We start from the raw sequence: 26,926 nt of genomic DNA on the forward strand, positions 1-26,926 counted from the left end.
ACAAATTTTTGCCTTTTATTGGCAATTTGAAAACAAAATAAGAAAATATTTTAAAACAATCATACAAATAATAAATACTAATTCATAAGGCTAGTACTTTCGTATTTAATTCTGCATTATCTCTACAATATGTCGATTTTTTTTTCTTATTATTTTAAGAAAAGGTCAAGCCTACTTTATAATATCAAAATTTTCTATTTTCATTTTTGTCATGAGAATGCTTTACTTGTCAGCTCTCTCTATCCTTCTTTTGCAATCTGAATTGAAATTTGCCGAGGTATTTAGGCTTTCTCCAAGTTTATTCTTATGTTATGTATTTAAGGGAAAATAATCATACTAATACCACCTCTATGTAATGACTTTTTCATGATAACAAACAAAGAACCTACTCAAGTAAGTGGCCAATTGAAACGAGTGAGGGATTCTTCTCAAGTTCAACATTTCCAACTATAGAACTGTTTCTATTCTTCAAAAATCGGCTGTACCATTTTGCAGAGAGCTTTGGGTGTCTCTTCAACTCTGGATCATCCCTATCAACATAGTATAGGCCAAAGCTAGACTTGTATCCATCCAACAACTCGAACAAATCAAGGAAAGACCAGGCAAAATACCCCTTTATGTTTAATCCATCTCTGAGAAATTTTGGAGTGATGCAGAATATCAGAGAACGCATGGGAACACTTACAGAAAAATAAACCACTGTATTACAATCTAATGATAACTACTTTGTTTTTTCTAGTTCAAGTATTTGTGTTCTTTTGCTTGTCAGTGTGTGTTCTGGGTATGTTTGATAAATTCTCTACATGAGTCACTTCACAAGATTAGTTATAAACAGTATAGTTCAATAGATCAGTTATCCATAATTTAGATTCCGCAGTCATAAATAAAAGCAACTTAAGGAATTCCTGTGGAAGTGATTAAAAAATTGTGATATATTTATTACATGAGTTAGAGCAGTGGTTACATACCTCAAGGCATCCAGCACTGCACCAATATATCCATGCAAGTATTTCACCCTTGACACGTCTTGTAGTGACGAATTGCTTGGTGTTCGTTGACCTAACAACCCAAAATTTAATCAGTAACTCATTCAATCATTTGAACTTATCATGTTTCACAAGAGCAACCTAGATTTCATCAACAGGATTTCCTAGTCTACCATTAATACATATGTAATAAAGTTTTGTAGTAAAGTTCCATACAACTAAGTTTAAAGGTGGTTTTTGTAGGGAAATACAAGTTAACCGCACTATGCCATTAACCAATGGCATTGTTAGTCGCATTTAGGTAAACAGTATAAAAAATGCCTAATGTAATCAAGTTGCTTTGTTTAGAACAATAGAACTATGACCCCGAGCTTAATATTCAATCCGTATAACATCAAGGGTTGATTTTACTAAAAAATATTCATTGCAATTATACGGAATCTTATAGAGAGAGGGAGAGAGAGACCATTTTCATGAATGAATATAGGAGGATTTCCATAAAGGAGCTTGAATTTATTCAATTCTGCCAGCATAATCCACGGTGTGATAGGATACTGAATCATGTAAGGCGAAAAGTCAGTTATTTGCACAACGGATAATCTAAAAAATAGAACCAATTTATGTGACATTTTATTTTATTGATACCTCTTCATTTGTATATACATGCGATCCTACTGCAAGATCAGAAAAACGACAAGTCATTATAATGTAACGTTATCAACTTTTTATTATTATTATTTTTATACTATCAAATAGATCATTAGGCTATGTAAGGGGTATTATTACATTAGAGTGAAATGGTAAATGATGTGAAAGTTCACAAGTTGAACAAACCCGCATGTAATGATACCGTTCATGATTAAAAAATTAAGACTAAGTGCTTATAATTATTCTTTTTCATAATATACCGTACAAATTTATCCCTTCTACTCAACTAACTCATATTTGCATTTTTACCTCTTTAATCTCTTACTAAATTCACTATCCGTAAGCCTAATGAAGTACTTACAAGTCTTTGCAGCCCAGTCTGCGGCGTAATCTCTGAGTTGATTCTTAAGGACGTCAGAATTGTCTGTGATATTGACACTGGTGTAGTGAATGACTCCTATAAAGTCAAATGAACCCTTGAGTTGTTCAGATTCACGAGTTGTGAAGGCCGGAATTCTTACACCAGCGTTTTTCTTCATGGAAATTGGATAGTCTCCATACTGCAAGGGTTCCATAACCCTGCAATATCAAAGCATACTTGTAAAATTGTCAAGTTTATTATTCTTGGACACATGTATTGGTATGTCCAATTAAAGAAAACAGTCTTTAAGAAGATAGAATAGCATGCGATAGAACTTCAGTTATAAATAAGCATCTATCTTAAGGGAACAACTTAAGAATAAGTGGAAGAAAGAAGTAAAACAAACCAATCTTAGGGATTGTTGCTTACCAACCAACCAAAAAGTCACGAGCTCGTTGAGTTGCTGCCCTGTCTTTCTCTGTATTTGTTTGTGGTAAAAGTCCAAACACGAAGATAGAGATACCAACAAATCCATGTTGTTTGTTCTGCAATGTTACACGAATTTCTTAGAAAAAGAACATTCTTTGTCAACAAATTTGGATGTGAGATGAAACAAAGTCAATATATAGAGATTGAAAATCAGATAAGGATTATAAGTTTAAGAATTTAAGTTGAAATGGCCAATTAATCCAAAACCACATTGTATAACTTTTAGATAATAACAATTTGTTAAGAGATAATAATTTAAAAACACTTCGCACTGATAGCGATTACAAAATTTGTGAAGAATTACATTATAGACAAATCTTTTTAAGTTTAGTGCAAAGTATATTTGTTGAAGATTTTGCCATTAACATGGATATGTAAGATTAGGTGATATACCAAGTATTTTCTCCGGTACAATCTGGCAGCTGAAGAGTGAGCTAACAAAATATGATGAACTGCCAAGTAGGGTTCATATGTGGAGTTGCCTCTATTACTCTTTATAGCACAAAATGGGGGAGAACATCGTTGAGGTGGGCAGGTTCCCTGATCATAACCACCTAAGGCAAAAATGTTGGGTTCGTTCACAGTGGTCCAATACAAGACTCTGTCGCCAAACTCTCTAAAACATAGATCAGCATAGTATGTGAAGTCTCTTCTGCATTTACATCCAAGTAACTTATCTATTACTATTTATCAATAGAAAAAATTAATTGGACATCTGACATTTTCTCTTAATTCCGTCAAACAATTTAACAATTCGACATAATAATAAAATATAAATCAAAAATCATTAAATAAAAAAATTAATAAAAGTAGATGTGGAATAAGAGTAGTAATTTGTATGCAAGCAAAAGCGAACGCACACACCCATTGTTAGAGTAGTTAGAATTTCCCTATAAGGTGCAAGAGATCAGAAGCGTACATGATGTCACGACTAACCCATCCTCCATATTCATCTTCAAGAACCTGTGGAAGGTCATAGTTGTGTAATGTCACATGTGGTTGGATTCCTGCTCCAGGGAAGTAGGGTAACTATATCAGTTGTAGAACTTAAAGAGATTTCAAATTTGTTTATTTATTTGGTTGGAGTGAAATCAATGCATGGCTAATTTTGCAAGCTAATTAAGAGACCCAAAATTAAGTATAACCATTGCTGATGAGCTGATTGATGAGATTGTTATAGTACTGCAATCCTTTGGGATTAACGGCTCCTCTTCCGTCTGAGGAAAAACATAAGCTTTTTGAAAAGTGTTGATATATATATATATATATATATATATATATATATATATATATATATATATATATATATATATATATATATATATATATAAAATTGAAGGGTTTGTGTTGAGTATGATACTTGGTAACAGTCTGGACCAAGAAATGGAAAATCTATAGGCTTCAAGTCCTGTTTCCACCATTAGCCTCACATCTTCCTGCATTTCATAAAACAATTAAAATCAAACGGTGCTACAGTGACGCTTTAACAGTTGAACAAAACAGTGGCTAAATCTCTATTATTTGAGCAGCTTATGCCTCAATGTTCTCTAATCTCCCAGAAATGGGAGAATCGCAACACAATGAATAATGCTATAACGGGCAAATAAAAAAATATCAAGGATAAGCATATTCACTTTATACTTGTGGTACCCATCACATGCTACATCTCCATTTTCTCCATGCATATATCCTGTTCATTAAAAATTATTGCCTGGGACTGAATTTTTAAGTGAATAATGATTGGTATGTAATTGAGAATGCAAAACTAGATTAGTAAATTTATGTTCCCTGGTTGTTCATCACTCATTCACGTCTCACAGTAAATCTATGTATGATATGATAAATGCTTTTTCTTAAGAGGATTTAATCTGCTATTAAAGTTATAAAAATGAAACCACACACATGGAAAAGGAGGAGGAGGAGGAGGAGAGAATTGTGAGAATATTTCATTCTCTGAATTTTGATTCTTCAATGTTGTAGGCAAATTCTAGTAATAAAATATTACAAACTTTATGCCTTAAAGAAGATATAACCGTGGCAACAAATTCTTATTTAATGTCTTACCTTGCATTACATTGAAGGTTGAAGTAAAATGATGCAGGTTGATTTAATATTTTTAAAGTTTTAGTTCTTATCAACACATCTCTTCTTCCCCCGTCCTCCTATTCCTATTTGTTTCTTTGTATTCTTTTTCGTCGTCAACACATTTTTTTTTTTTTATATTATGTTGAGTTTGACGTATTTTAAATTCTCTTATTACATCAGTTAATTCTAATAAACTCCAAATTATAGATTCGTGAGATTGCATTAATTCAGAGAAAGTTTGGAATCTAGAAAAGATAGTTTTGACGTTTCCCAAAATGGAATGCATTTGCTGCATTGTATTAGTCTTAGTACATAAAATACTTAAAAACGCGAAAGTTACCATTTAAATCATTTTCTTATTAAATAATACTTCCATCACCTATGTTGCCAAAAAGTGTCTCTAATGGCACTAAGCAGAAACATTTCATTTTCAAAATTTTGATAATTTTACATTGTTAATTTCAATTTTGTGAGAGTTTTAGATAACTTTGAGTCCATATAGTAACATAACACAAACATTAAAAAATTTGGCTTAATAATTTGGGTTTCCCTTTGGCCTTAATATTTTGGAGTCTTAATATTTTCTTAAACTTTACAATAATAAAAAAACAATTATACGGTAGTATTCGCTTAATTTCGATTTATTGTGCGCAATTTCCAAAAATATGAAAAATCTAGATTTATATAAAATTGGTAAGAAGGATGCGAAGAAGAAAGAATGTAGAGTAAAGCAAAGGAACCAGCGTGGGCAAAGGTATCCCATATGCTATCACTTCTTCCGTCTTCATTCGGAGCTCCTTCCACCTGTTTACAATAATAACAATAACACATTTACAGATTAATTTGGATTCTCTTTTATGGTGTTATCTTTTCGTTGTAATGTCAAAATACAATTATAAAAATTAATTTCAATATTGTTAAATATTTAAAAGTTTTTTTAATATGCTAAAATTAATGGACATACCAAATAAACACTACTAAAAATCGTCACTACAGTCCGAATTTCTGTAACTGCAACATAACAGAATAATAAAAGAAAAACGATGAAATGAGATGAAAAAATATAGAGGAATTCAGGCTGAACCTGGTAAGCAGAGGTGCCTGAACCGAAAACAAAATCGGCCGGAAAATCATCTCTGTTATAGGTATCGGCACCGATAACTCTCCCCAAAACCAAATTCAGAAGCAAGAAACCGAGAATGATAGCGTTGCTGAAGCATGTGTGTGGTGCTTCCATCGTTTCACGAGACATTTGATTTCAACCTCATCATGGACAACATTTATTTCAAGTGGAAACGAATGTGCCAAAACGGAGGGGTCCATGGGCTTCGTCTTTCAATTTATTGATGTGTGGATGTTGAAATTAAGATTGGTATTGTTCCTACACCTTCGAGCCTTTTTCTTATGTTTGAATCTTCTCCCTTTATATATATATATATATATATATATATATATATATATATATATATATATATCCTAAAACAATATTTTTCTTCCTAAACTAAAATAAAAATTTATCATTTATTGCGAAGCCTTTCAATAGTGTTAAAATATGTTTATAAAAAAATATTTTAAAAAGTCAATAATTTTTAGTTAATTAATTTTATTTAGTAAAACAACTGATTTTATTTTTTCCCGATAATTTTCTCAAATAAACTGATTATTGCGTATTAAAAATACCATAGATAAAATGGTTGAAAAAGAGATAATACGTAAACAAACAAGTAACTTTTATTAGTTTTTAACTAATATTCTTATAAAACTCGTAGCAAGACTTTTCTTATATAATAAAAGATTAGTTTTTGAACAATGTCCTTTTTCTTTAAATTTCTTTTAGCACAATTAAAAATCCCATTTTAATATATACTGTTAATTAATAAAAACTTAATTCAGTACGTTTAATATTATTTTCCCACTAAATTAAATTTTTGTCCTAATAATTGATTGAAAAAGGCCAAGAATATTGGATTTATGCAAATTTAATTAGTGCAATCACCAATCCCTATCAGTCTAAATGGAAGAAATACTTTCTGGAATATTGTGGATATTGCATACCCCTTTCATGCCTTTGAGGCCACAACCATCAAGGGAAGAAAACAAGTGATTTCAGCGTGCCCCCGGACTACTTTAGTTGAAAGTTTTAAGTCGATCTCTGAATTTTTATTTCAATCAACTTTAAAATTTTGAAAAAATTTTCAATTAGTTTCTTTTTTTTTAATTAATTTTCTTTTAAAAAAATTTTATTGTCCACGTGTCATGACTAGTTACATGTCAATATTAGTATTATATGATGTCTTATATTTAATTTGGTTCTTGTATTTTATCTTTTTTATTTAATTCAGTTTTAATTAAAATTACAATAAAACAAATATTACCATTTTTTAAATTAAAACCAAATTTATTATTTACATTAATATTATATTAATATTTATATTAAAAATAATCTTTTTTATTAATTTTTTTTTAATTATTCTGAAAATGATTCTAATAATATTATTAATTCCATTTAAATAAATTACTTATACTTTTATAAAAGAAATTAAATTAATAATATAGTAATTCTGAATACTTCTCTTTTAGTCATGTACGTGTTTATATTGATAATTAACTGTTTATATTAACATCTACCGATTAAGTTTGCCATAAAACATATTTTAATAAGTTGTTTTTGTAAATTATGGTTAAAAACTTGTAAACAAAAATAATGTTATATTACACGAATTATATCAATTATTTATTTGGAGTTTTTAATATGACATTTTGGTGCTCATATACTAATATATATATATATATATATATATATATATATATATATATATATATATATATATATATATATATTCACGAGTAATATGTATTTGCATAATATTTGAAATTCAAAGTTTAAAAAAAAAATGCACCAAAGATTTAATAAAGTAATATTAGATTAATAATTTATTATATATATTAAGCCTTCAGTCTGTATTTTGATATTGAAAGTTTGATGCGAACTTTATTAGGATGCAAACTTTATGAATCGTATTACAATATGAAATATTAGAGATCATATAATTACATTATCAAATATTATGTGGGTTGAAAATTTGTAGAGATTGTGAAAATATGAGAAAAAAAAATATAAGAGATATGTTCCAGGAGGAACTTGTTTTTTGATTGTATTCATATGAGTGAGTTGAAAGATTCTCCTTAGTTATCATCGAATCAGTTAAATTAAGTCAAAAGTGTGTTCTTCGCCTTCTTTGCATTTTACCAATAGTCAATCGACAACCACATATGAACGAATTGGAAATACTCTTTAAATAACTTTACGTAATTTTTTTTCTTCTGAAAATAAAGTCACAGAATTATTGATTCGAGCATTTTTCCTTTCCAAATGCAGATTTAGAGAGATACGGACTTAAATAAATAGGGACTTAATATATATAAATATTAGAGACCTTTTATATTATGTAAATTAGAGCTCTATTAAATTATTTTGGATGATTATGTATTTGAAAAAATAAGGAGAATCTTTAATGTGCAATAATTAAAGTATAATTATATTTTTATAATAGGTAAATAAAAATCTCAAAAAAAAAAAAAAAACAAAACTGTTACTTGTCTAGGAATAGATTAGACCATTGTTTCATAAAAACACATCACTGCCAAAAACTACACTGTTATTTGAAATCTCGTTGTCTCTAACATGGCATATCATACCCCATTACCTATGGGACTTTACTTGCCAGCTCTCTCTATGCTTTCTCCAAGTTTATTCTTATGTTATGTATTTTCATGATAACAAACAAAGAACCTCTTACTCAAATAAGTGATCAATTGAAACGAGCGAGGGATCCTTCTCAAGTTCAACACTTCCAACTATAGAACTGTTTCTATTCTTCAAAAATCGGCTGTACCATTTTGCAGAGAGCTTTGGATATCTTTTCAACTCTGGATCTTCCCTATCAACATAGTATAGGCCATAGCTAGATTTGTATCCATCCAACAACTCGAACAAATCCAGGAAAGACCAGACAAAATACCCCTTTATGTTTAATCCACTTCTGAGAAATTTTGGAGTAATGCAGAATATCAAAGAACGCATCAGAGGTGGTTATGGGAACACTTACAGTAAACTAAACCAGTGTATCACAATCTAATGATAACTACTTTTGTTTCTTCTAGTTCAAGTATTTGTGTTCTTTTGCTTGTCAGTGTGTGTTCTAGGTATGTTTGATAAATTCTCTACATGAGTCACTTCTCAAGATTAGTTACAAACAATATAATTCAATAGATCAGTAATCCATAATTTAGATTCCCCAGTCATAACCAAAAGCTAGTTCACCAACGTAAGGAATTCCTGTGAAAGTGATTAAAAAAATTGTGATGTATTTATTACATGAATTAGAGCAGTGGTAACATACCTCAAGGCATCAAGCACTCCACCAATATGTCCATGCAAGTAATTCACTCTTGACACGTCTTGTAGTGACGAATTGCTTGGTGTCCGTTGACCTAACAACCCAAAATTTAATCAGTAACTCATTTAAACTTATCATGTTTCGCATGAGTAACCTACATAGCATCAGCAGGATTTTCTAGTTTAACATTGAAACAAATGTAATAAAAAATGTTGAGTAAAGTTCCACACAACTAAGTCTAAAGGTGGTTTATATAGGAAAATACAAGTGAAGCGCAGTATGCCATTAACCAATGACATTGTTATTAATAAAGTGCGTAAAGAGTATAAGCAGGAATGAGCAGATTGAAACAAAACTGCCTAATGTAATCGAGTTTATTTCTCTACAACAACAGAACTATGAAACCAAGCTTGATATTCAATCAGTATAACATCAAGTGTTGATTTTGCTACAAAATATTCATTGCAATTATACGTAATCTTAGAGAGAGAGAGGGAGGAGAGACCATTTTCATGAATGAATATAGGAGGATTTCCATAAAGGAGCTTGAATTTATTCAATTCTTCCAGCATAATCCACGGTGTGATAGGGAACTGAATCATGAAAGTGAAAAGACAGTTATTTGCACAATAGATAATCTAAAACCAGAACCAATTTAAGTGATTTTTTTATTTTATTGTTACCTCTTTATTTGAAAACAGATCCATTCCTACTGCAAAACCAAAAAAACGGCAAGTCATTACAGTTGACAAAAACTCTTTCTAGAATACTCTCTAATATGTCTCTAATATATGACTTGCTTAATCAAACAATGAGAAGTACATGGACATCCACCGTCTAAACCATAATTAATGAATTTTATTGAATGGCATAATCATTACTAGAAGCACTCCTAACTTTTGCAATCAAATAAGATATTTAATTGGACTATGATTCTTTGACAAACTTTTTTTTACAAAGTTTGACTAACACACACTAAACATTTTTCTTCTCTTTCTAAGGCATATCAAATCTTTATTTCATCCATTAAAGTATTGCCACTGTACTTTGTGAAAAGTTTGTTAATAAAATTTTGTCAAAACATAATTTTCCTACTTAATTCTACCAACACTATTAAATGCAACAACTCACATTTAAGTCTACCTATCAAAATCTCCCGTAAACTTAAATGTTTCTTCTATCTTTCATCTTCTTCCCTTCATCCCGACTTTGTCAAATGCAACCCACACCGTCTTTGTTCCTTTCATTAATAGTCATAAACATTATAATTCAATAGACTAGTTACCCATAATTTAGATTCCCAAACAAAAAACAGTGTTAAACATCTAAAAACTTTACAAAAAAAAAAAAAACAATTAAAGCGTCAATTTGAGATTTAATTGAGTTTCCAATATACTTATTTTTATTGCTTAGAGATTTGAAAGGATATTTTTGTCTTTATAAGATTTGTTATATGCATTTATATTATTTTAATTAATAGAATTAATTATTCTAGCTTTCAATTTAAAAATGATGGAACCAATGTGAGACCTATTTTTCTTTTTACACTTTGTTCTGTAAGGAGGTTGGGCCAAGCCTTTTTGAGGGCCCAAGAATTAGCCCACTTTGGACCCCTAAAACCCCTCTCACACCACTTACTCTTCATTCTATCACCTTTATAGAAAAACAGTTCCCTCTTCTCCCTCCAACTCTTAAGTAGCAACTCTGCTAGGGATGTCAAAAAAATCCGTACCCACAAGTATCCGCGGATAAAACCCGTAATCGGTAGAAGATGAATATTAAAAATGGATACTATGGTATCGTGGCGTGCCTAAACTTTTAATCCAAGTATACTATGGATAATTGTAATAGTTAGTACATGTATGCTTCATGTCGTGTGCTCTTTTATATTATAATTATGTGATGCGAAATTTTAGTAGGTTACTCTATTAGAAATGGGATGTCACAACCAATACACATTAATTATTCCTTAACCAAGACATTGGTTAGCATTCTCCTTAAACAAATTGTTATATATTTATTACATGAATTAGAGCAATGGTAAGATACCTCTAAATTCCCACGCCTTCTTCACACCAAATTTATCATCTATTTTAAGTTGCCACTTCTCATCTTACTCCTCCAATGCAGCTCTAAGATCTTTCTCGGCACACAACTTGTAAACTTAACACTTATTGTTTAAGTTTCAGGCATCACTTATGCAAAACTTGATTTCTTCTCTCTAAGCTTGCATGTAACTCTTCTCTCTAAGCTCACTTATGCATCTTGCAAGCTTTAACCTTTGGATAACGAGCTCATCTACGTCAAATACAACACTGAGCTATCTGAGCTGTACAAATACAACACTGAGCTATCCGAGCTTCCCACTTCCTCCACCAACTTATCGATCTATCTACATGCTTTATCGAGCTACCTAGGCTCCCCACTAAGCTTTTTGAGACGTTCACTTGCTCCATTGACTTAATCAAGCTATGTAGACGCCTCACTAAGCTAATTGAGCTTACCTCATGCACCATCGAGCTCTCCACATGCTCCACCGAGTTCTCTATATCCCTTTTTGGGTTATCTGCATGTCTTATCGACCTATCCATGCTACTCGACTGACTTATGATAGTCAACCTTCTTGCCGAATTTTCCACTTGCTTGTGCTCGACCCCCGAACTACATCCCATCTCTTCTCTTTCATTTGTAGATCGACAATCTTTTGCGAAATGCCCGACCTTATCACAATTGAAGCACTTAATCGATTTGCACTCCTTTGCATAATGGCCATACTTGCGACACTTGAAGCACTCAACGCCTGAGTTGCTCGACCAACCTCCTCTCCACAAATCTCATCCTTGGCCACGCAAAATTTGTTGACCGCATTGTTCTTTCTCCTCTTCCTGCCCACGACTTCTGTCACCAAGACTGCTTCTCATACCTTCTATTACTATTATGGTGCTTGATTTAGTCTCACATTGCTTAAGATTGTGGGATGTGGTTCTCTATTTTGATATATAAGAGACCCTTTGTAAAGCTTGATACACACCAAAATAAAAATACTTTCTAGTGTAGTCGTGAAGGTAGGCATACACATTGTACGCTGAGTCACGTTAAATTCTTGTGTCATTTATTTTTCTCTCCTTTATCCTTTCTTTTGTTGCCTTGTTCCTAACACCTTCTTGGTATCGTCCTCTCCCTTGAGTATTTTGAGTTTCTCCCTTAATGGTTGTCTTGCCTTAGCTTGAAGTGCTTGATCGAGAGACTCCTCTTTCTTCTTCCTTTTCCGTTGCTCATGTGCCTCAAGCAACCCGACAAGAAGCTCTTCAATCGAGACCATTGACAAGTCCTTGGACTCCTCAAGCGCATACTATATTCTCAAAGTCGTCGGCTAACAACCTTAAGATTTTCTCCACCACTCGGCAAGTGGGCAACATTACTCCATTCCTTCCAAGTTGGTTCACCACGGTCTTAACACGAAACCTAGCAACTCCTTCGGCCTTTTTCATCCTCATACATTCAAGCTCCTCTTTGAGATTTTGAATTTTGACTTGCTTCACACAATTATCTCCTTTATATTCCTTCTCCAATATATCTAATGCTTCTTTTGAAGATTTATCATTTGCTATCATCTCAAAGTTGGACTCATCACAGCTCGGTACAACATGTACATGGTTCCTTTGTCCTTCACTCGCGTAACTCTTAACACAGTAAGTTAGATAATCGTCTGTTCTTCAATATCTTTTGGTTCTTGGTGCCCATTTTCAACTACTTCCCATACTTCTTGAGAACCAAGAAGGGTCATCATTTGCAAACCCCAATTGTCATAACTGACGCCTTTTGATATCTTAGGCAAGGGCATGCAGTTTGCAAGGTTGTTCATCTCGCTTAAACTTTGTAACTCTCAAACACTCTTACTTAAGCCCTCAGATGCCAATTTGTTGACAACAAGTCTTTCTATAATACTCTCTAATATTATGACATGTTGTACCACACAATGAGAAGTACATGGATTATTTATAGACCCTTAGATATGGCCCTCCAACTACATGCATTAAATACAGCCACTACCTAAACCATACTTAATAAATTCTATTGCATGTCACAATCATTACTATAAACATTGCTAACTTTTGCAATCTTCTAAGACACTTAATTCTACCAACACTATTAAATATAACAACCTACATTTAAGTTTACCCAACATTTATAATGTTAAATCATTCTACAACTGTGCCCAACTTTATATTATTCTTTCTATAATATCAAATAGATCATTAGGTTATGTAAGGGGTATTACCACCTATGATCTAAAAGATTAAGATTAAGTGCTTTCTTTTTTTCATAATATACTGTAAAAATTTATCACTTCTACTAAACTAACTCATTTGAATTTTTAACTCTTTAATCTCTTACTAAGTAAGCCTAACAAGGTACTTACAAATCATTGCAGCCCTGTCTGCGGAGTAATCTCTCAGTTGATTCTTTAGGCTGTCAGAATTGTCTGTGATATTGACGTGGGTGTAGTAATTGACTCCTATAAAGTCAAATGAACCCTTGAGTTGTTCAGATTCACGAGGTGTGAAGGCCGGAATTCTTACACCTGCATTTGTCTTCATGGAAATTGGATAGTCTCCATAGAGCAAGGGTTCCATAACCCTGCAATAGTAAAGCATTCTTGTAAAGCTGTCATGTTTATTATTATTTGACATATTGGTATGTCCAATTAAAGAAACCAATCTTTAAGAAGTTAGAATAGCATGAGAAGGGTAACGACGGAACTTCAGTCATAAATAAGCACCTATCTTAAGGAAACAACTTAAGAATAAGTGGAAAAAATAAGTAAAACGAACAAATTTTAGGTTGTGTTGCTTACCAACCAACTAAAAAGTCACGAGCTCGTTCAGTTGCTGCCCTGTCTTTCTCTGTATTTGTTTGAGGTGAAACCGCATACAAGAAGACAGTGGTACCAACAAATCCATGTTGTTTGTTCTGCAATGTTACGTGAGTTTCTCATAAAAGGAGAGCATTCTTTGCCAACAAAGTTTGGGTGTGAGAAGAAAAAAAGTCAATATATAGAGATTGAAAATCAGATAAGGATGTTAAGTTTAAGAATTTAAGTTTTATGCATTATTAGTAAACAACATTGAAATCGTCAATTAACATAGAACGTATAACTTTTAGGTAATAACAATTTCTGAAGAGATAATAATTCAAAAACTTTTCACCCTAATAACGAATGCAAAATTTGTGATGTATTAAGTTGTAGACTAATCTTTTTAAGTTCAGTGCAAAGTGTATTTGCTGAAAACTTTTCCATTTAAACATCAATATGTAAGATTAGGTGACATACCCTGTATTTTCTCCGGTACAATTTGACAGCTGAAGAGTGAGCTAACAAAATATGATGAACTGCCAAGTAGGGTTCGTATGTGGAGTTGCCCCTATTACTCTTTATAGCACAAAATGGGGGAGAACATCGTTGAGGTGGACTAACTCCCTGATCATAACCACCTATGCCAAAAACGTTGGGTTCGTTCACAGTCGTCCAGTACAAGACTCTGTCGCCAAACTCTCTAAAACATAAATCAGCATAGTATGTGAAATCTCTTCTGCATTTACATCCAAGTAACTTATGTATTAGCTTTTATCGATTCAAAAATTTAACAATTCGACATAGTAATAAAATAAAAATTATTAAATAAAAAATTAATAAAAGTACTAATTTGTAAAGGAGTAGTTAGAATTTGCCTATAAGGAGCAAGAGATGAGAAGCATACATGATGTCACGACTAAGCCATCCTCCATATTCATCTTCAAGAACCTGTGGAAGGTCATAGTTGTGTAACGTCACATGTGGTTGGATTCCTGCTCCGGGGAAATAGGGCAACCAGCTATATCAGTTGTAGAATTATAGAATAGATTTCAAATTTGTTTATTTATTTCAAATTTGTTAACTTTGCAAGATATTTAAGAAACCCGAATTTAAGTGTAACCATTGCTGATGAGGTGATTGATGAGATTGTTGTAGTACTGTAATCCTTTGGGATTGACGGGTCCTCTACCATCTGAGGAGAAACATAAGCTTTTTCAAAGTGTTGAGAAAGGTTTTACCCTACAAACATATATAGATATATAAAATAAAATTGAAGGGTTTGTGTTGAGTATCATACTTGGTAACAGTCTGGACCAAGAGATGGAGAATCTATAGGCTTCAAGTCCTGTTTCCACCATTAGCTTCACATCTTCCTGCATTACATATATTTTAGGGAAAACATTTCAAATCATACGATACTACAGTGATGCTTTAACGGCTGAACAAAATAGTGTCTCAAGCTTCTCTGATCTTCCACAAATGGGAGAATCACAACACAAGGAATAATGCTCTAACGGGCAAATAAAAAAATATTAAGGATAAGCGTATTCACTTTATACTTGTGGTACCCATCACATGCTACATCTCCATTTTCTCCCTGCATATATCCTGTTCATTAAAAATTATTGCATGAGACTGAACTTTTAAGTGAATAATGATTGGTATGTAATTGAGAATGCAAAACTAGATTAGTAAATTTATGTTCCCTGGTTTTTCATCACTCTCATTAACGTTTCAATAAATCTGTGTATGAGTATTTATTTGAGGAAGTTATTATAATTTCTTGTAATAAACCCCGATTAAAACACATAATGTATATATATATATATATATATATATATATATATATATATATATATATATATATATATATATATATATAATGTATATATATATATATATATATAAATAATATTTTATTAAAATAATAATAATTATATACATACCCTATTAAAGTTATCTCGATGTATTTTAAATTAAATTAAATTAAAATAAACATATATCTATGAATTTATTCTTTTAAATTGTCACATTATGTTGGATTTTAATTCCCTCAAGTTAATTATATTTTCAACTTTGCCGAATATGCATCCTTAAAGATTAAAAAAAGATACAAGCTAAACAAAATTTCAACATTCTAAAATACATCACCCCGCAGTTTATTTTCTATCAAATTTTAAGTTTTACAAATTTTTACTTTAGTAGCACAGTTCTCAAAAACTACAATGAATTTGATTAGTTACCCCACCTTCTGTTTTTAATAGATTTCATTGAAAAATAAATATATGTTGGATCCAAAAATAATAAGAAAACACAAGAATAAGAATAAAAACAAAATACTATACTATTAAAACTAACATTAGATAAGAGTTTTTTTTTTTCAAAAATAAGCAAAACAGGTGACAATTGAGTGAAAAAATAATGAATAAGTATTTAATTTTTTTTCTTCTTCATTATGTGAGAATGAAAAATAAGCTGACCAACTCAAAAGGAAAAAAAAAGAAATATCTTAAAAAAAAAATCATTTTTTATTATACTTAATTTTATATTTTACTATCTATTAATATTAATGATATGTTTTAGAAAAAAAAAATTACATACACATAATTTTAAGAGTTTTAGGGTGTGCATGGCATCTGGCTCCCATATGCTCCGCCATGTTAAATATATATAAATATTAGTTTAATTTTGATTTATTGTTCGGAATTTTGAAAAAATATAATAAATCTATATTTATATAAAATCGGTAAGAAGATTGGAAAAAGAAGAGTGAAAGGAGAAAGAAAGGAACCAGCGTGCGTAAATGTATCCCATATGCTACTACTTCTTCCCTCTGTGTTAACAGCTCCTTCCACCTGTTTACAATAATAACAGCAACAACACGTTTAGATTAGCGATTTCTTGCTACTGCAACGTATATATAATAGAAAGGTAAAAAAAATATGCTGATAAAAAAAAAAAAAAAAGAAAGGTAAAAAAAATGATCAAATAAGAGGAATTCAGTAGAAACCTGGTAAGCAGAGGTGCCTGAACCGAAAATGAAATCGACGGGGAAATCGTCCCTGCTGTAGGTATCGGCGCCGGCAACTCTTCCGAAAGCCAAGTTTAGAAGTAAGAAAGAGAGGATGAAAGCGTTGGTGAAGCATGTGTGTGGTGTTTCCATCGCTTTTGGCGCTCGCTTTCTAGTTTCGACGCGCCATGGATAACATTTATTGGAAGCTGATAGGATTGTGCCAAAACTGAGTGGTCCCGCTCAATCGCCTTCGCCTTTCAACTTACTGAGTTGTATTTATTGAAACTAAAATTGTACTCTTCCCATCACTTTTACGTCTTTTTTTTTCTCACTTACTGAGTTCCTGAAGTTGAAACTAAATTGGGTTAATTATGTTTTTTATCCGATATACTCAATAAAGTCGAGGTCATTATCTTTTTTCACCTTTCAAGTTTTAAGAACAAAATCATGGAGCTAAAATGTTTCAAAATCAACAATGTCTCAAAAATACGAGTGGTTGTTTATTTCCATCACCTTTACTTCTTTTTCTCATGTTTGAAACTTCTTTCTTTACCTAAATAAAAAAAGGATATCTCATTTTTATGTCTATATTTTTTTATCAATTTTAACTTTTAAATTAAAATTACTATTTTATTAATTTTACCCTATTAATTTATTATTTTTTACTATCATAAAAATAAATAAATACACATACATGTTTTCACTCGTATTTCTAAAATAAATTATTTTCTCCTAAATTAAAATAAACTTAAGTAACCATTTATGGTGAATTCTTTATATATTTAATATTAAAATTATGTAATATATTTTAAAAGTTGATAATTTTAGAAAATTAATTTTAATTCACAAAACAACTAATTTTATTTTTTTAGGAAAATTTCTTAAATAAATTAAAAGTACAATAGATAAAATGATTGAAAAAGACACGATAAAGAAAGAACACATATTAGTGAGAAATTTGAACTAGGAGTCACAAAATGCTGACCCGATCACATTTATCCAAACTGCATTGAAAAATAAGAGATAGGTTGGTTACAGTTTTAGATAATGATGAGTAAAATGAAACAAGTTAAATGGGTTTAAATGGTCGGATGCGAGTGTAAAAAAAAAATTTGCAGATACCCAACTCAATTCGACGTGCATTTTAAGACTAAAACACTTTCAAAATTCCTAGCAGCCCCAAATCCTTTTTCATTCTTCCTCATCTTTTTATATATTTCCATCCAAATGGTGGTTACGTTTGTGGAACACCGACAATGCTTTCTTTTCTAGTTGGTGATATGTTTTATTTTTTGCAACTTTAAATTTGGATAACTCGTTATCCATTCGAAGTTGCTCGTATTTGAAATTATTTGAAATTGACTAAATCGATCATTGAAATGGTTGGCTATGCATTTGAAATGATAAATTCGAATTATGTTGGATAAGAACATAATCCGGCCAAACCAGCCGTTGCTCAATCTTAATTTGAACAAATATTTTGACTTTCGTTTCATGTATTTCTATGTTTTTTAATTGTTGATTGTATTAACTTTTATGAGTTCCATATTAAAATTATTCTATCATTATCCTTTTGCATAATGTACCGAAGTTGTATAATTTGGTAACGACTGTGAAATGTGCTGAAATTGAATATACTAAAATCCTGTAATGTTATAATGACTTATGAGATTCACTCAAGTCATCTCAGCATAATACAATTTTTTTTTTTTTTTGTTTATAAAGTCATGTCAATTTGGATCCAAATTCAATATATTTTTAGAAGTTACTTCCTTTAGATAATTTTAGAATGACATTACACGATAAAGTAAGAAAATCGTATTTGGATCCCACAAGAAAATTGTCACATGTATTAGGATTTCCTTTGCGTTAACGAAAAAAAATTCTCTTATCGCAATATCATATTCTAATCAATCATAACATGTTATTTTTTTCATGAATTTCGATACTTTGAAAAAGTTTTTATTAACAAACTTTGAGAAACTTTTCACCAAACTTTTATCTTCACTTTACAAGCCGTGATAAATTATTTTAAAAAAAAATATTGATCCAATTGAGTGCTATCATATGGACATTGTTTGTCAGAAAAAAATTGTCAATTTTTTTTTCTTTTTTCATTTTAAATTAAAATTTAAAAGAGTAAATAAAATAAATGTGAGATTTTATAAGACGAAAAGGTTGAAACTTCTGTTGTCTGTAATCGGATTTTATGGTCCATTCTGGTCCTTGCATACTATGTGGAAATATACAATACACAAACTCTTTGAAGTTCGGAATCATTTCATCCTTTTAGCTTTCGAGAACTATGACTTGAAAATTTCATATTAAATAAACATTAAACAGAAAAAAAGTAAAATAATTCATTGAATTAAACATATTATTTAGAAAAAAGTTTCATATTAAAAAAATATATAATAATTAATTGAATCTAATATTAAATATATATATATATATATATATATATATATATATATATATTTAATCTATAATATATAATTCTTAAATATTTTTCTTTTAATATTCTTCATTAAGTTGAAGAATAAACTTTGAATATTCCTAGTTTGTCAACGAAATGGTTCAAGACAGTTGGAGAACGAGTCTATATGGATATATTAATTATTTGATGCTTATTTCACAATAATAAGAGTTAAAAGTGATTTTTGAATAAGTTTACAAATGAAATAATGATCAATATTTATATGAAATAATGAAAGTTTTGTGAATAATTATTTTCTACAAAAAAATTTCAAATATTTTTGAGAAAATTTTATGTGAAAAATATTTTACATAAAATATTTTATAAAAAAATTAGTAACAATTTTTTACAAATTATTTTTTATAATAAAATTTGTAAGTATTTTTTTTTTTAAAAAATCAAAACAAAATCGATAAGAAATATCTCTGATTGTTTTTAGTAGTGATAAAAAGATTAATTTTAAAAATAGTATACATTGGATAAGTGAATTTTAAAGATCGATCACGAATAATTATAAATATTGAAAGGTAGTGATATTGAAGTCTTAAAACTTAGTGACATCAAAATCTTAAATTGGTGCATGGTTTTATCTTTGGTTTACGTCTCACTCTTGTTCACTCACGTCTGAGATTCAAAAGGCAGCTTGTCCTCATTTTAAATATGGTATAAAACATTTAAACATTTAATCAAAGAACAAATGCATACTAAGAAATTATAAGAGTTATCTGTTTGCTTTAATTTCACGTATACCCGAAGTCCAAATTTGAATTTAATTTCAAATCTTTTGCTAACTATATATGAGGAAAATAGCAATTTCACAAGGATTAAATTATAACCCCAAACTAAAATGCAAGTTAGTTTGCTGGTAAAATATAGGCAAGTTAATTTATTAATGTTGATAATTAGGACAATATCCTAAAAAAATAAAGAGAATAGGAAAAAAATAATTGCTCACTCAAGTAGATCTCATAGCCTTGCGAGAAAAATGGATGAAATGGTAATACTACATAAGTTTTCATGTAAACTTTATGTTCTAATTTCTTGCTTAATTTGCAGTATATTTTCTCTTCAATTTTACAACAGATTGTGGGCACAAAAGTTAGTCGAGGAGAACATTTTAAAGTGATGAAGCGAGGGAAAATAATATAACTATAATTCTAATGAAATCTAAAATTGTAAACCGCACTTAGTGCTATTTTAATTAAATTATTTTTGTGTTCTTTGTACGAAAAAAATTCAAACATATGAATTACCCTCACACTAACACATAAAAGCCCTATAACGTCACCCATATAACGTCTGTCTAGAAAAAGTCCCACGTTAAAAATGACCGATGGCATTTTTGTAAATTAGTTGACTTTTTTAATGTCTGCCCATTCCAACACAGACGTAATTTAACGTCTGACCCACAGTACCCCGACGTTATGTAAAAATTAACGTCTGAGCTCTCTGCCCCCGACTTAATTTAACGTTTGACCCACTCTGCCCCGACTTAATTTAACGTCTGACCCCCTCTGCACCGACGTTAAGTAATGTCTGACCACGCAGCCCCGAAGTCAATTTTTGGGTTTTCTCTACGCGAAACGCATAAACCCTAATTGTTTCGTCGCGCCACCAATTTTTCGTGAAGCTTCTTCGTCGGCAACCACCATTCCGAGCACCTCCAGGTAATTTTTGAACGTTTTTCACCACCAAACTTGTTGGGATTTGATTATGGATTGATTTTAGGCGTTTTGAACCAAATATTTTCCGTTTTCATCCTCATTTGCAGTATTTCGCGATCCTTCCCGTCGATGACCATTATTCCGACCTCCCCTAGGTGAGTTTTGAACATTTTTCACCACCAAACTAGTTGGTATTTGATTGTGGATTGATTTTAGGCGTTTTCAACCGAATATTATACGTTTTCATCCCCATTTGCATCGTTTTGAGATTATTTTGCTTGTTATCTCTTTTTCATTGTTCATTGTATGTATGTAATTGCTTGTATTTTTTTATTTGCAATTATAATTTTTATCTTAGACTATTTTTTTTAGTTTTTTTGGCCTATTTCTTTTTTTAATTGAATTTTTATAATAATATTTGTAAAATTACGAAATAAAATTATATTTATTGTTATTTGTAAAATTGGACTAATTGTATTTGATTTTTTAATATTATTGTTGCATTAATTTTTATTTTATGTATGTAGATTTATTATAGATTCATTGTGGACCAAGGTCGATCTGCCGTATATGGATTCATTGAACCTCAAACCATTGAACCTTCGGGAAACTCACATGACCACATCAAACTTTATTTGCAAACATGGATGGTTGAGTCAAATAGAGAGATCTACTTTGCGCCATACATTGATGCGTATGTTTTTTTTCTAGTAATATTTTATGAAGTATTATTAATTATTTCTGCTAAGTACTTGTGATTGACGGTAGGTATCATTGGCAACTATGTGTCATCATTCCAAGACAATACACGGTTGTATGGTTTTATTTATGCAATAGGAAGATTCCATCTGCTTTGAAAAACATGTTACAAGAGTAAGTATTAATTTTTTTCAATAACCTATGTATCTACTTAGTTATAAAAACTAACATATGTTTTATGTTTCCAAAATTTCATTAGAATTGTGAGTAAGCCTAGAGGCCAACAACTTAAAGTATTATATTCAAAGGTTAGAACTCATTTAGTTTAAAGTTATTAATTTTTGTATGTCAACTTATGACTTTGATATGTTTTTATTTTATTTGTAATGTTTAATGTAACAAGCAAGAAGATTAATGGGAATTGTGTATATTAGTTTAGAATATATGTTGAAACTTAAGTGTTATTAGATATAACTGTAACTCCATAATTGTGCTGAAATTATTATAAAACTGTTCTGGAAATTTGTTGATTTTCAGGTGTGGGAATGTTGTAAAAACAACCAAATTAAAAAAAAACAGAGCAGATTGACGTCTGATGGTGCTCTGACAGACGTTATTTAACGTCTGAGCTTACTATGGCCGACGTTATTTAACATCTGTCAAAGCCCAACAGAAGTCAAATTGCTCTGTTTTTTGGTTCCATTTAGCGCGAAAATTGACGTCTGCTGCTTTTGGCCCCGACGTTGGATAACGTCGGACCCCTATTGCCCCGACGTTAAGTGATGTCTGTTTTGTTTTCCGACGTTATTTGAACGTCACCCAGTACGACGTCGATGTTTGGGCAGACGTCAAAGGTCGAAAATATCGGACGTTAAAAGACTTTTTTGTGTTATTTTATCCAAAAAAATATCAATTAATGATTCTTTAGTTTATGCTTTCAGAAGCCAAGAACATTTTGGATCTGTTAGGGTTTAGGTTTGGATCTTTGTCCATATAAGTATTTAGCTTCAATGCTCATTCATACAGTGGAACATCTCCAAGTTCACCTCCTTTTGATCATAATGCATTTCTTTTTTAATTTAAAACTAAGACTTGCAGTAAATGATTGGTTACATGCAAGTCTTATCTTGTTATAAACCAACCAATTTTGTTGAATACTGGCTAATATTAATATTAGAGGAGGTCATGTTGCTTCTTGGTACATCGGCAAGTCTTGTTTAGTGTATTTTGTGTAACTTCCCATTAGGTTTTTCTCTTTTTTTCCTTAAGAAAAATTGTAGAGAAACTTAAAAGAACCCTTATAGGATTGTTATAATGGTTTTTAATTAAAAGGGAGAGATGATAGAAGTTATCAATAACAAGAATTAAATTCTATATAATTGTTTTTAAGGCAACACTAAAACAAAACGCATTAAGGGACAATAGATGAAGGGTGCATCCTAATTGTTCCATAATGGAGGGTCTTTCTATTTAATAGTGACATGATTTTTTATATTATTTAATTTAATTAATTTTTGTGTTCTAAAATGGTTTCTAACATCCCAAGCCAATAAAATGAAGGCAATGATGATTTTGTGTGTGTAAAACTATTAAGGAGAATTGTATTATGACTTTATTATGTTTTAGACATCACAGATAATATTTAAATTTTATTAATTTAATATTTTTTATATTGTAATTTGAATGTTATTAATGGTGATTATTTTTTATATATTAGGTATCTCATCAGAAAAATATTTCTCGTGAAAAAACAAATGATCAACATTGATATCTACAATTGAATAATGTTATTTAATTTTCATTATGTTTAAGTCTATGTGAACAAAAATAAATGTAATGTTTCACTAGTTTCACCTTTTAAACTTCATTATTTACACTATTTTATCTATAACTTGTAAACTTTGTTCTTTATTCTTTGTTTCTTGTTCCTTTAATGAATGTTGTATATAAATACCAAAATTTGAGAATATTTACCTTTTATCATTTTTTTTTCACTATCTCAAGATTTATGAGTGTTAAAAAAAAGCAATAGATGAAATTAATAGGGGTTGAAACCCCAAGAAAAAGCACGGAAGAATAATAACTTACGTAGCACGAGTTTAAAACCCCACGGAATAATGAGAGTTTGAAATCATTGGAAGATAATATGGTTTAAAACCATTGGTAAGTAACAAAGGTTTGAGAAACTACAGGAAAGTAAAGTAACAATGGTTATAAAATCCCAGGAAAATTGTGATTTTTTTAGGGGTTACTGAAACTATAAGTAATCTATTAGCGACATTAATTTTACCAAAAAAAAAAATCAAATCACACAATACATACTTATCTAGAAGTTACTAAAAACGTCAAATATAATTCTAACTAAAATAAACAAATATAGTGATATGGTACTAATAAGTAACTATAGAAATGCTTTTATTTGTGAAAATTTTAAGATGTACAAGTATAAACAAAATTGAAAAACAAATGTGGTTTTATATTTTTTTTCGTGGTTGCAAAAAAGGAAAAGAAAAAAATATCTAGAAGAGAATAGTATATTAAACGTTTACCGTTTCAATATTAGTTTTTATCTAAAATATATGAAAACAAACACCTCTAGAAGTTACTCTTATACCCATATCTAATTTTTCGACATCTGTCCAATTTTTTGGTTTTTTTGTCATTCTCCTCTTCTAACTTTTTTAACCTTTCTGTTTCTCTTCCCGCTCATCTTTTAGGTTTTGTAGCTACGAGGATGGCTTATGAATCTCAAAGTTCTTTCATCTTCTCTAGCTCCTACACAGCCTTTCGTCTTCTCTCCCCCTAAACACCCTTTCTACCCCTCCTCCCTCCTAAACACACTTTCTCCTCCTCCTCCATTTTTCGGTTCCAAGAAAAAAAAAATGATTTAGTTGTTTTGGTTGATGTATGTTGCTTTCACTTTGGTTGATCATGTCGGATGACGACGGGACGAGCTCGGGCTTTGGTGATGACACTGGCTCCAAATTTTCGTGTAAAAAGGTATGCTTTTCTTTCTTTTATTTGTTAGTACCATTTGTGTGTTCTAGAGTTTTCTATTTTTTCTAATTTTTTTCCCTCTGTACCTACGTTTCTTCAAGTTTGGGACTTTTGTTTTTTCCCATATTCAACCGTTAAAAATTTTGTGTTAATTTTTTGCGAACTTTTGGTTTTGAATTTTGCAGGTTTGGAGAAACAAAACTTGGAGGTAAAGATTTAAGGCGGTTTGTAAAAAGGAGTTAAAAAAGATTCGATTTTTAGTCTTTTTTTCTTTTTATGCTTCAAATGCTTCTCATTTTTTCCTTTTTCTAAACTTTTGTAGGTCGTTGTTGACAGAGGAGATTGTTGAAGTATTTTTCAGGTTTGGAGCTTTTGTTTTTTCCCAAATTCAACCGAAATTTTTTTGTTAATTTTTTGGGAACTTTTGGTTTTGAATTTTTCAGGTTTGGAGAAACAATCCTTGGAGGTAAGCACTTAAGGTGGTTTGTAAAAGGGAATTAAAAAAGATTCGATTTTTTGTATTTTTCTTTAGGGTTAAATATGTTTTTGGTCCCTCAAGTTTCAGTGAATTTTAGAATTAGTCCCTCTTCGAAATACCAATTTAGTCCTTTATCTTTAGAAATGTATGGATTTAGTCCTTACCAAATTTTGTTAAGTTCATTTAATATTTTAAACGCATTTTATGATAAAATTTGAGTTAACATTGAAGCAAAAATGTGTCAAACGGTATAAATAATTCAAATACTATGATGAAATGCACTTGAAACGTCAGATAAACTTAACAAAATTTGTTTAAAAGGACTAAATTCATGCATTTTTAAAGATGAAAGACTAAATTGGTCGAAAGTTTTGAAGAGGGACTAATTCCAAATTTCACTGAAACTTGAGGGACCAAAAACATATTTAACCCTTTTTTTATTTTTAAGCTTCAAATGGTTCTCATCTTTTCCTTTTTCTAAACTTTTGTAGTCACCGTTGACAGAGAGGATTGTTGATGAAGCTTCTACCACCAGCAGCGAGAGTTAATAAACTATTGGAGTTGGTTTTTGAACTATCCTTATTTTTGTAGTACCTTCAGTACATTTGGACCAACCTCTCCTACTGTTGTATGTCGAATACATCAATTTGAGGTTTTCTTCATTTTCGTTCTTTCATCTTCTTTCCCTCCTACACAGCCTTTCGTCTTGTCTCCCCCATAAACACCCTTTCTGCTCCTCCTCCCTCCTAAACACCCTTTCAGCCCCTACTCCATTTTTCGGTTCCAAGAAAAAAAAACGATTTAGTTGTTTTGGTTGATGTATGTTGCTTTCACATTGGTTGATTGTGTCGGATGTCGACAGGGACGAGCTCAGGCTCTAGTTATGGCACTGGCTCCAAGTTTTCGCGTAAAAGGGTATGCTTTTCTTTTTTTTATTTGTTAGTACCATTTGTGTGTTCTAGAGTTTTCTAATTTTTCTTATTCTTCTTTCCCTCTGTACCTACGTTTCTTCAGGTTTGGGACTTTTGTTTTTTCCCAGATTCAAGCGTTAAAAATTTTGTGTTAGTTTTTTGCGAACTTTTGGTTTTGAATTTTGCAGGCTTTGAGAAACAAGACTTAGAGGTAAGGATTTAAGGCGGTTTGTAAAAAGGAGTTAAAAAAAATTCGATTTTTAGTCTTTTTTTTTTCTTTTTATGCTTCAAATGCTTCTCATTTTTTCCTTTTTCTAAACTTTTGTAGGTCGCTGTTGACAGAGGAGATCGTTGAAGTATTTTTCAGGTTTGGGGCTTTTGTTTTTTCCGAGATTCAACCGAAATTTTTTTGTTAATTTTGGGGAACTTTTGGTTTTGAATTTTTCAGGTTTGGAGAAACAATCCTTGGACGTAAGGACTTAAGGTGGTTTGTAAAAGGGAATTAAAAAAGATTCGATTTTTAGTCTTTTTTTTATGCCTCAAATGCTTCTAATCTTTTCCTTTTTCTAAACTTTTGTAGTCACCGTTGACAGAGGGCGTTGTTGAGGAAGCTTCTACCACCAACAACGAGGGTTAATAAACTATTGGAGTTGGTTTTTGAACTATCCTTATTTTTGTAGTACCTTCTGTACATTTGGACTAACCTCTCCCACTGTTGTATGTCGAATACAACCATTTGAGGTTTTCTTCATTTTCGTTCTTTCATCTTCTCTCCCTCCTACACAGTCTTTCGTCTTCTCTCCCCCTAAACACCCTTTCTGCTCCTCCTCCCTCCTAAACACCCTTTCTGCTCCTCCTCCA

The 26,926-nt window shown here is 30.9% G+C and overlaps 2 protein-coding genes across 3 annotated transcripts; both read right to left on the bottom strand.

Annotated features, from left to right (window-relative positions):
- Positions 1–175: 175 nt before the first annotated feature.
- On the bottom strand, positions 176–5,843 carry LOC114191797 (hydroxyisourate hydrolase-like). Of its 2 annotated transcripts, XM_028081192.2 has the most exons (13): positions 5,654–5,843; positions 5,310–5,373; positions 4,119–4,174; positions 3,845–3,920; positions 3,630–3,701; positions 3,404–3,491; positions 2,878–3,136; positions 2,425–2,540; positions 1,996–2,213; positions 1,632–1,660; positions 1,453–1,540; positions 969–1,059; positions 176–632 (listed from the first exon to the last, which is right to left on the bottom strand). In XM_028081192.2, exons 1-13 carry the CDS (start codon positions 5,819–5,821, stop codon positions 386–388), a joined length of 1,572 nt encoding a protein of 523 aa, XP_027936993.2. In that variant the 5' UTR covers positions 5,822–5,843; the 3' UTR covers positions 176–385. The 2 variants fall into 2 exon arrangements, with proteins under 2 accessions (XP_027936993.2, XP_085532430.1); XM_085676304.1 differs by lacking the exon at positions 5,310–5,373 and having other exon boundaries at positions 5,654–5,759.
- Positions 5,844–8,166: 2,323 nt separating this feature from the next.
- Positions 8,167–17,088, bottom strand: LOC114191798 (hydroxyisourate hydrolase-like). The gene is made up of 13 exons (XM_028081195.2): positions 16,838–17,088; positions 16,619–16,682; positions 15,380–15,435; positions 15,125–15,200; positions 14,948–15,019; positions 14,732–14,819; positions 14,305–14,563; positions 13,828–13,943; positions 13,393–13,610; positions 9,653–9,681; positions 9,475–9,562; positions 8,973–9,063; positions 8,167–8,612 (listed from the first exon to the last, which is right to left on the bottom strand). Exons 1-13 carry the CDS (start codon positions 16,988–16,990, stop codon positions 8,366–8,368), a joined length of 1,557 nt encoding a protein of 518 aa, XP_027936996.2. The 5' UTR covers positions 16,991–17,088; the 3' UTR covers positions 8,167–8,365.
- Positions 17,089–26,926: the final 9,838 nt, after the last annotated feature.

Source organism: Vigna unguiculata, chromosome 7 (genome assembly GCF_037176805.1).
Source record: "Vigna unguiculata cultivar grain cowpea cultivar isolate G323 ecotype 2 chromosome 7, ASM3717680v1, whole genome shotgun sequence".
In the NCBI taxonomy this organism is placed as follows: domain Eukaryota; kingdom Viridiplantae; phylum Streptophyta; class Magnoliopsida; order Fabales; family Fabaceae; genus Vigna; species Vigna unguiculata.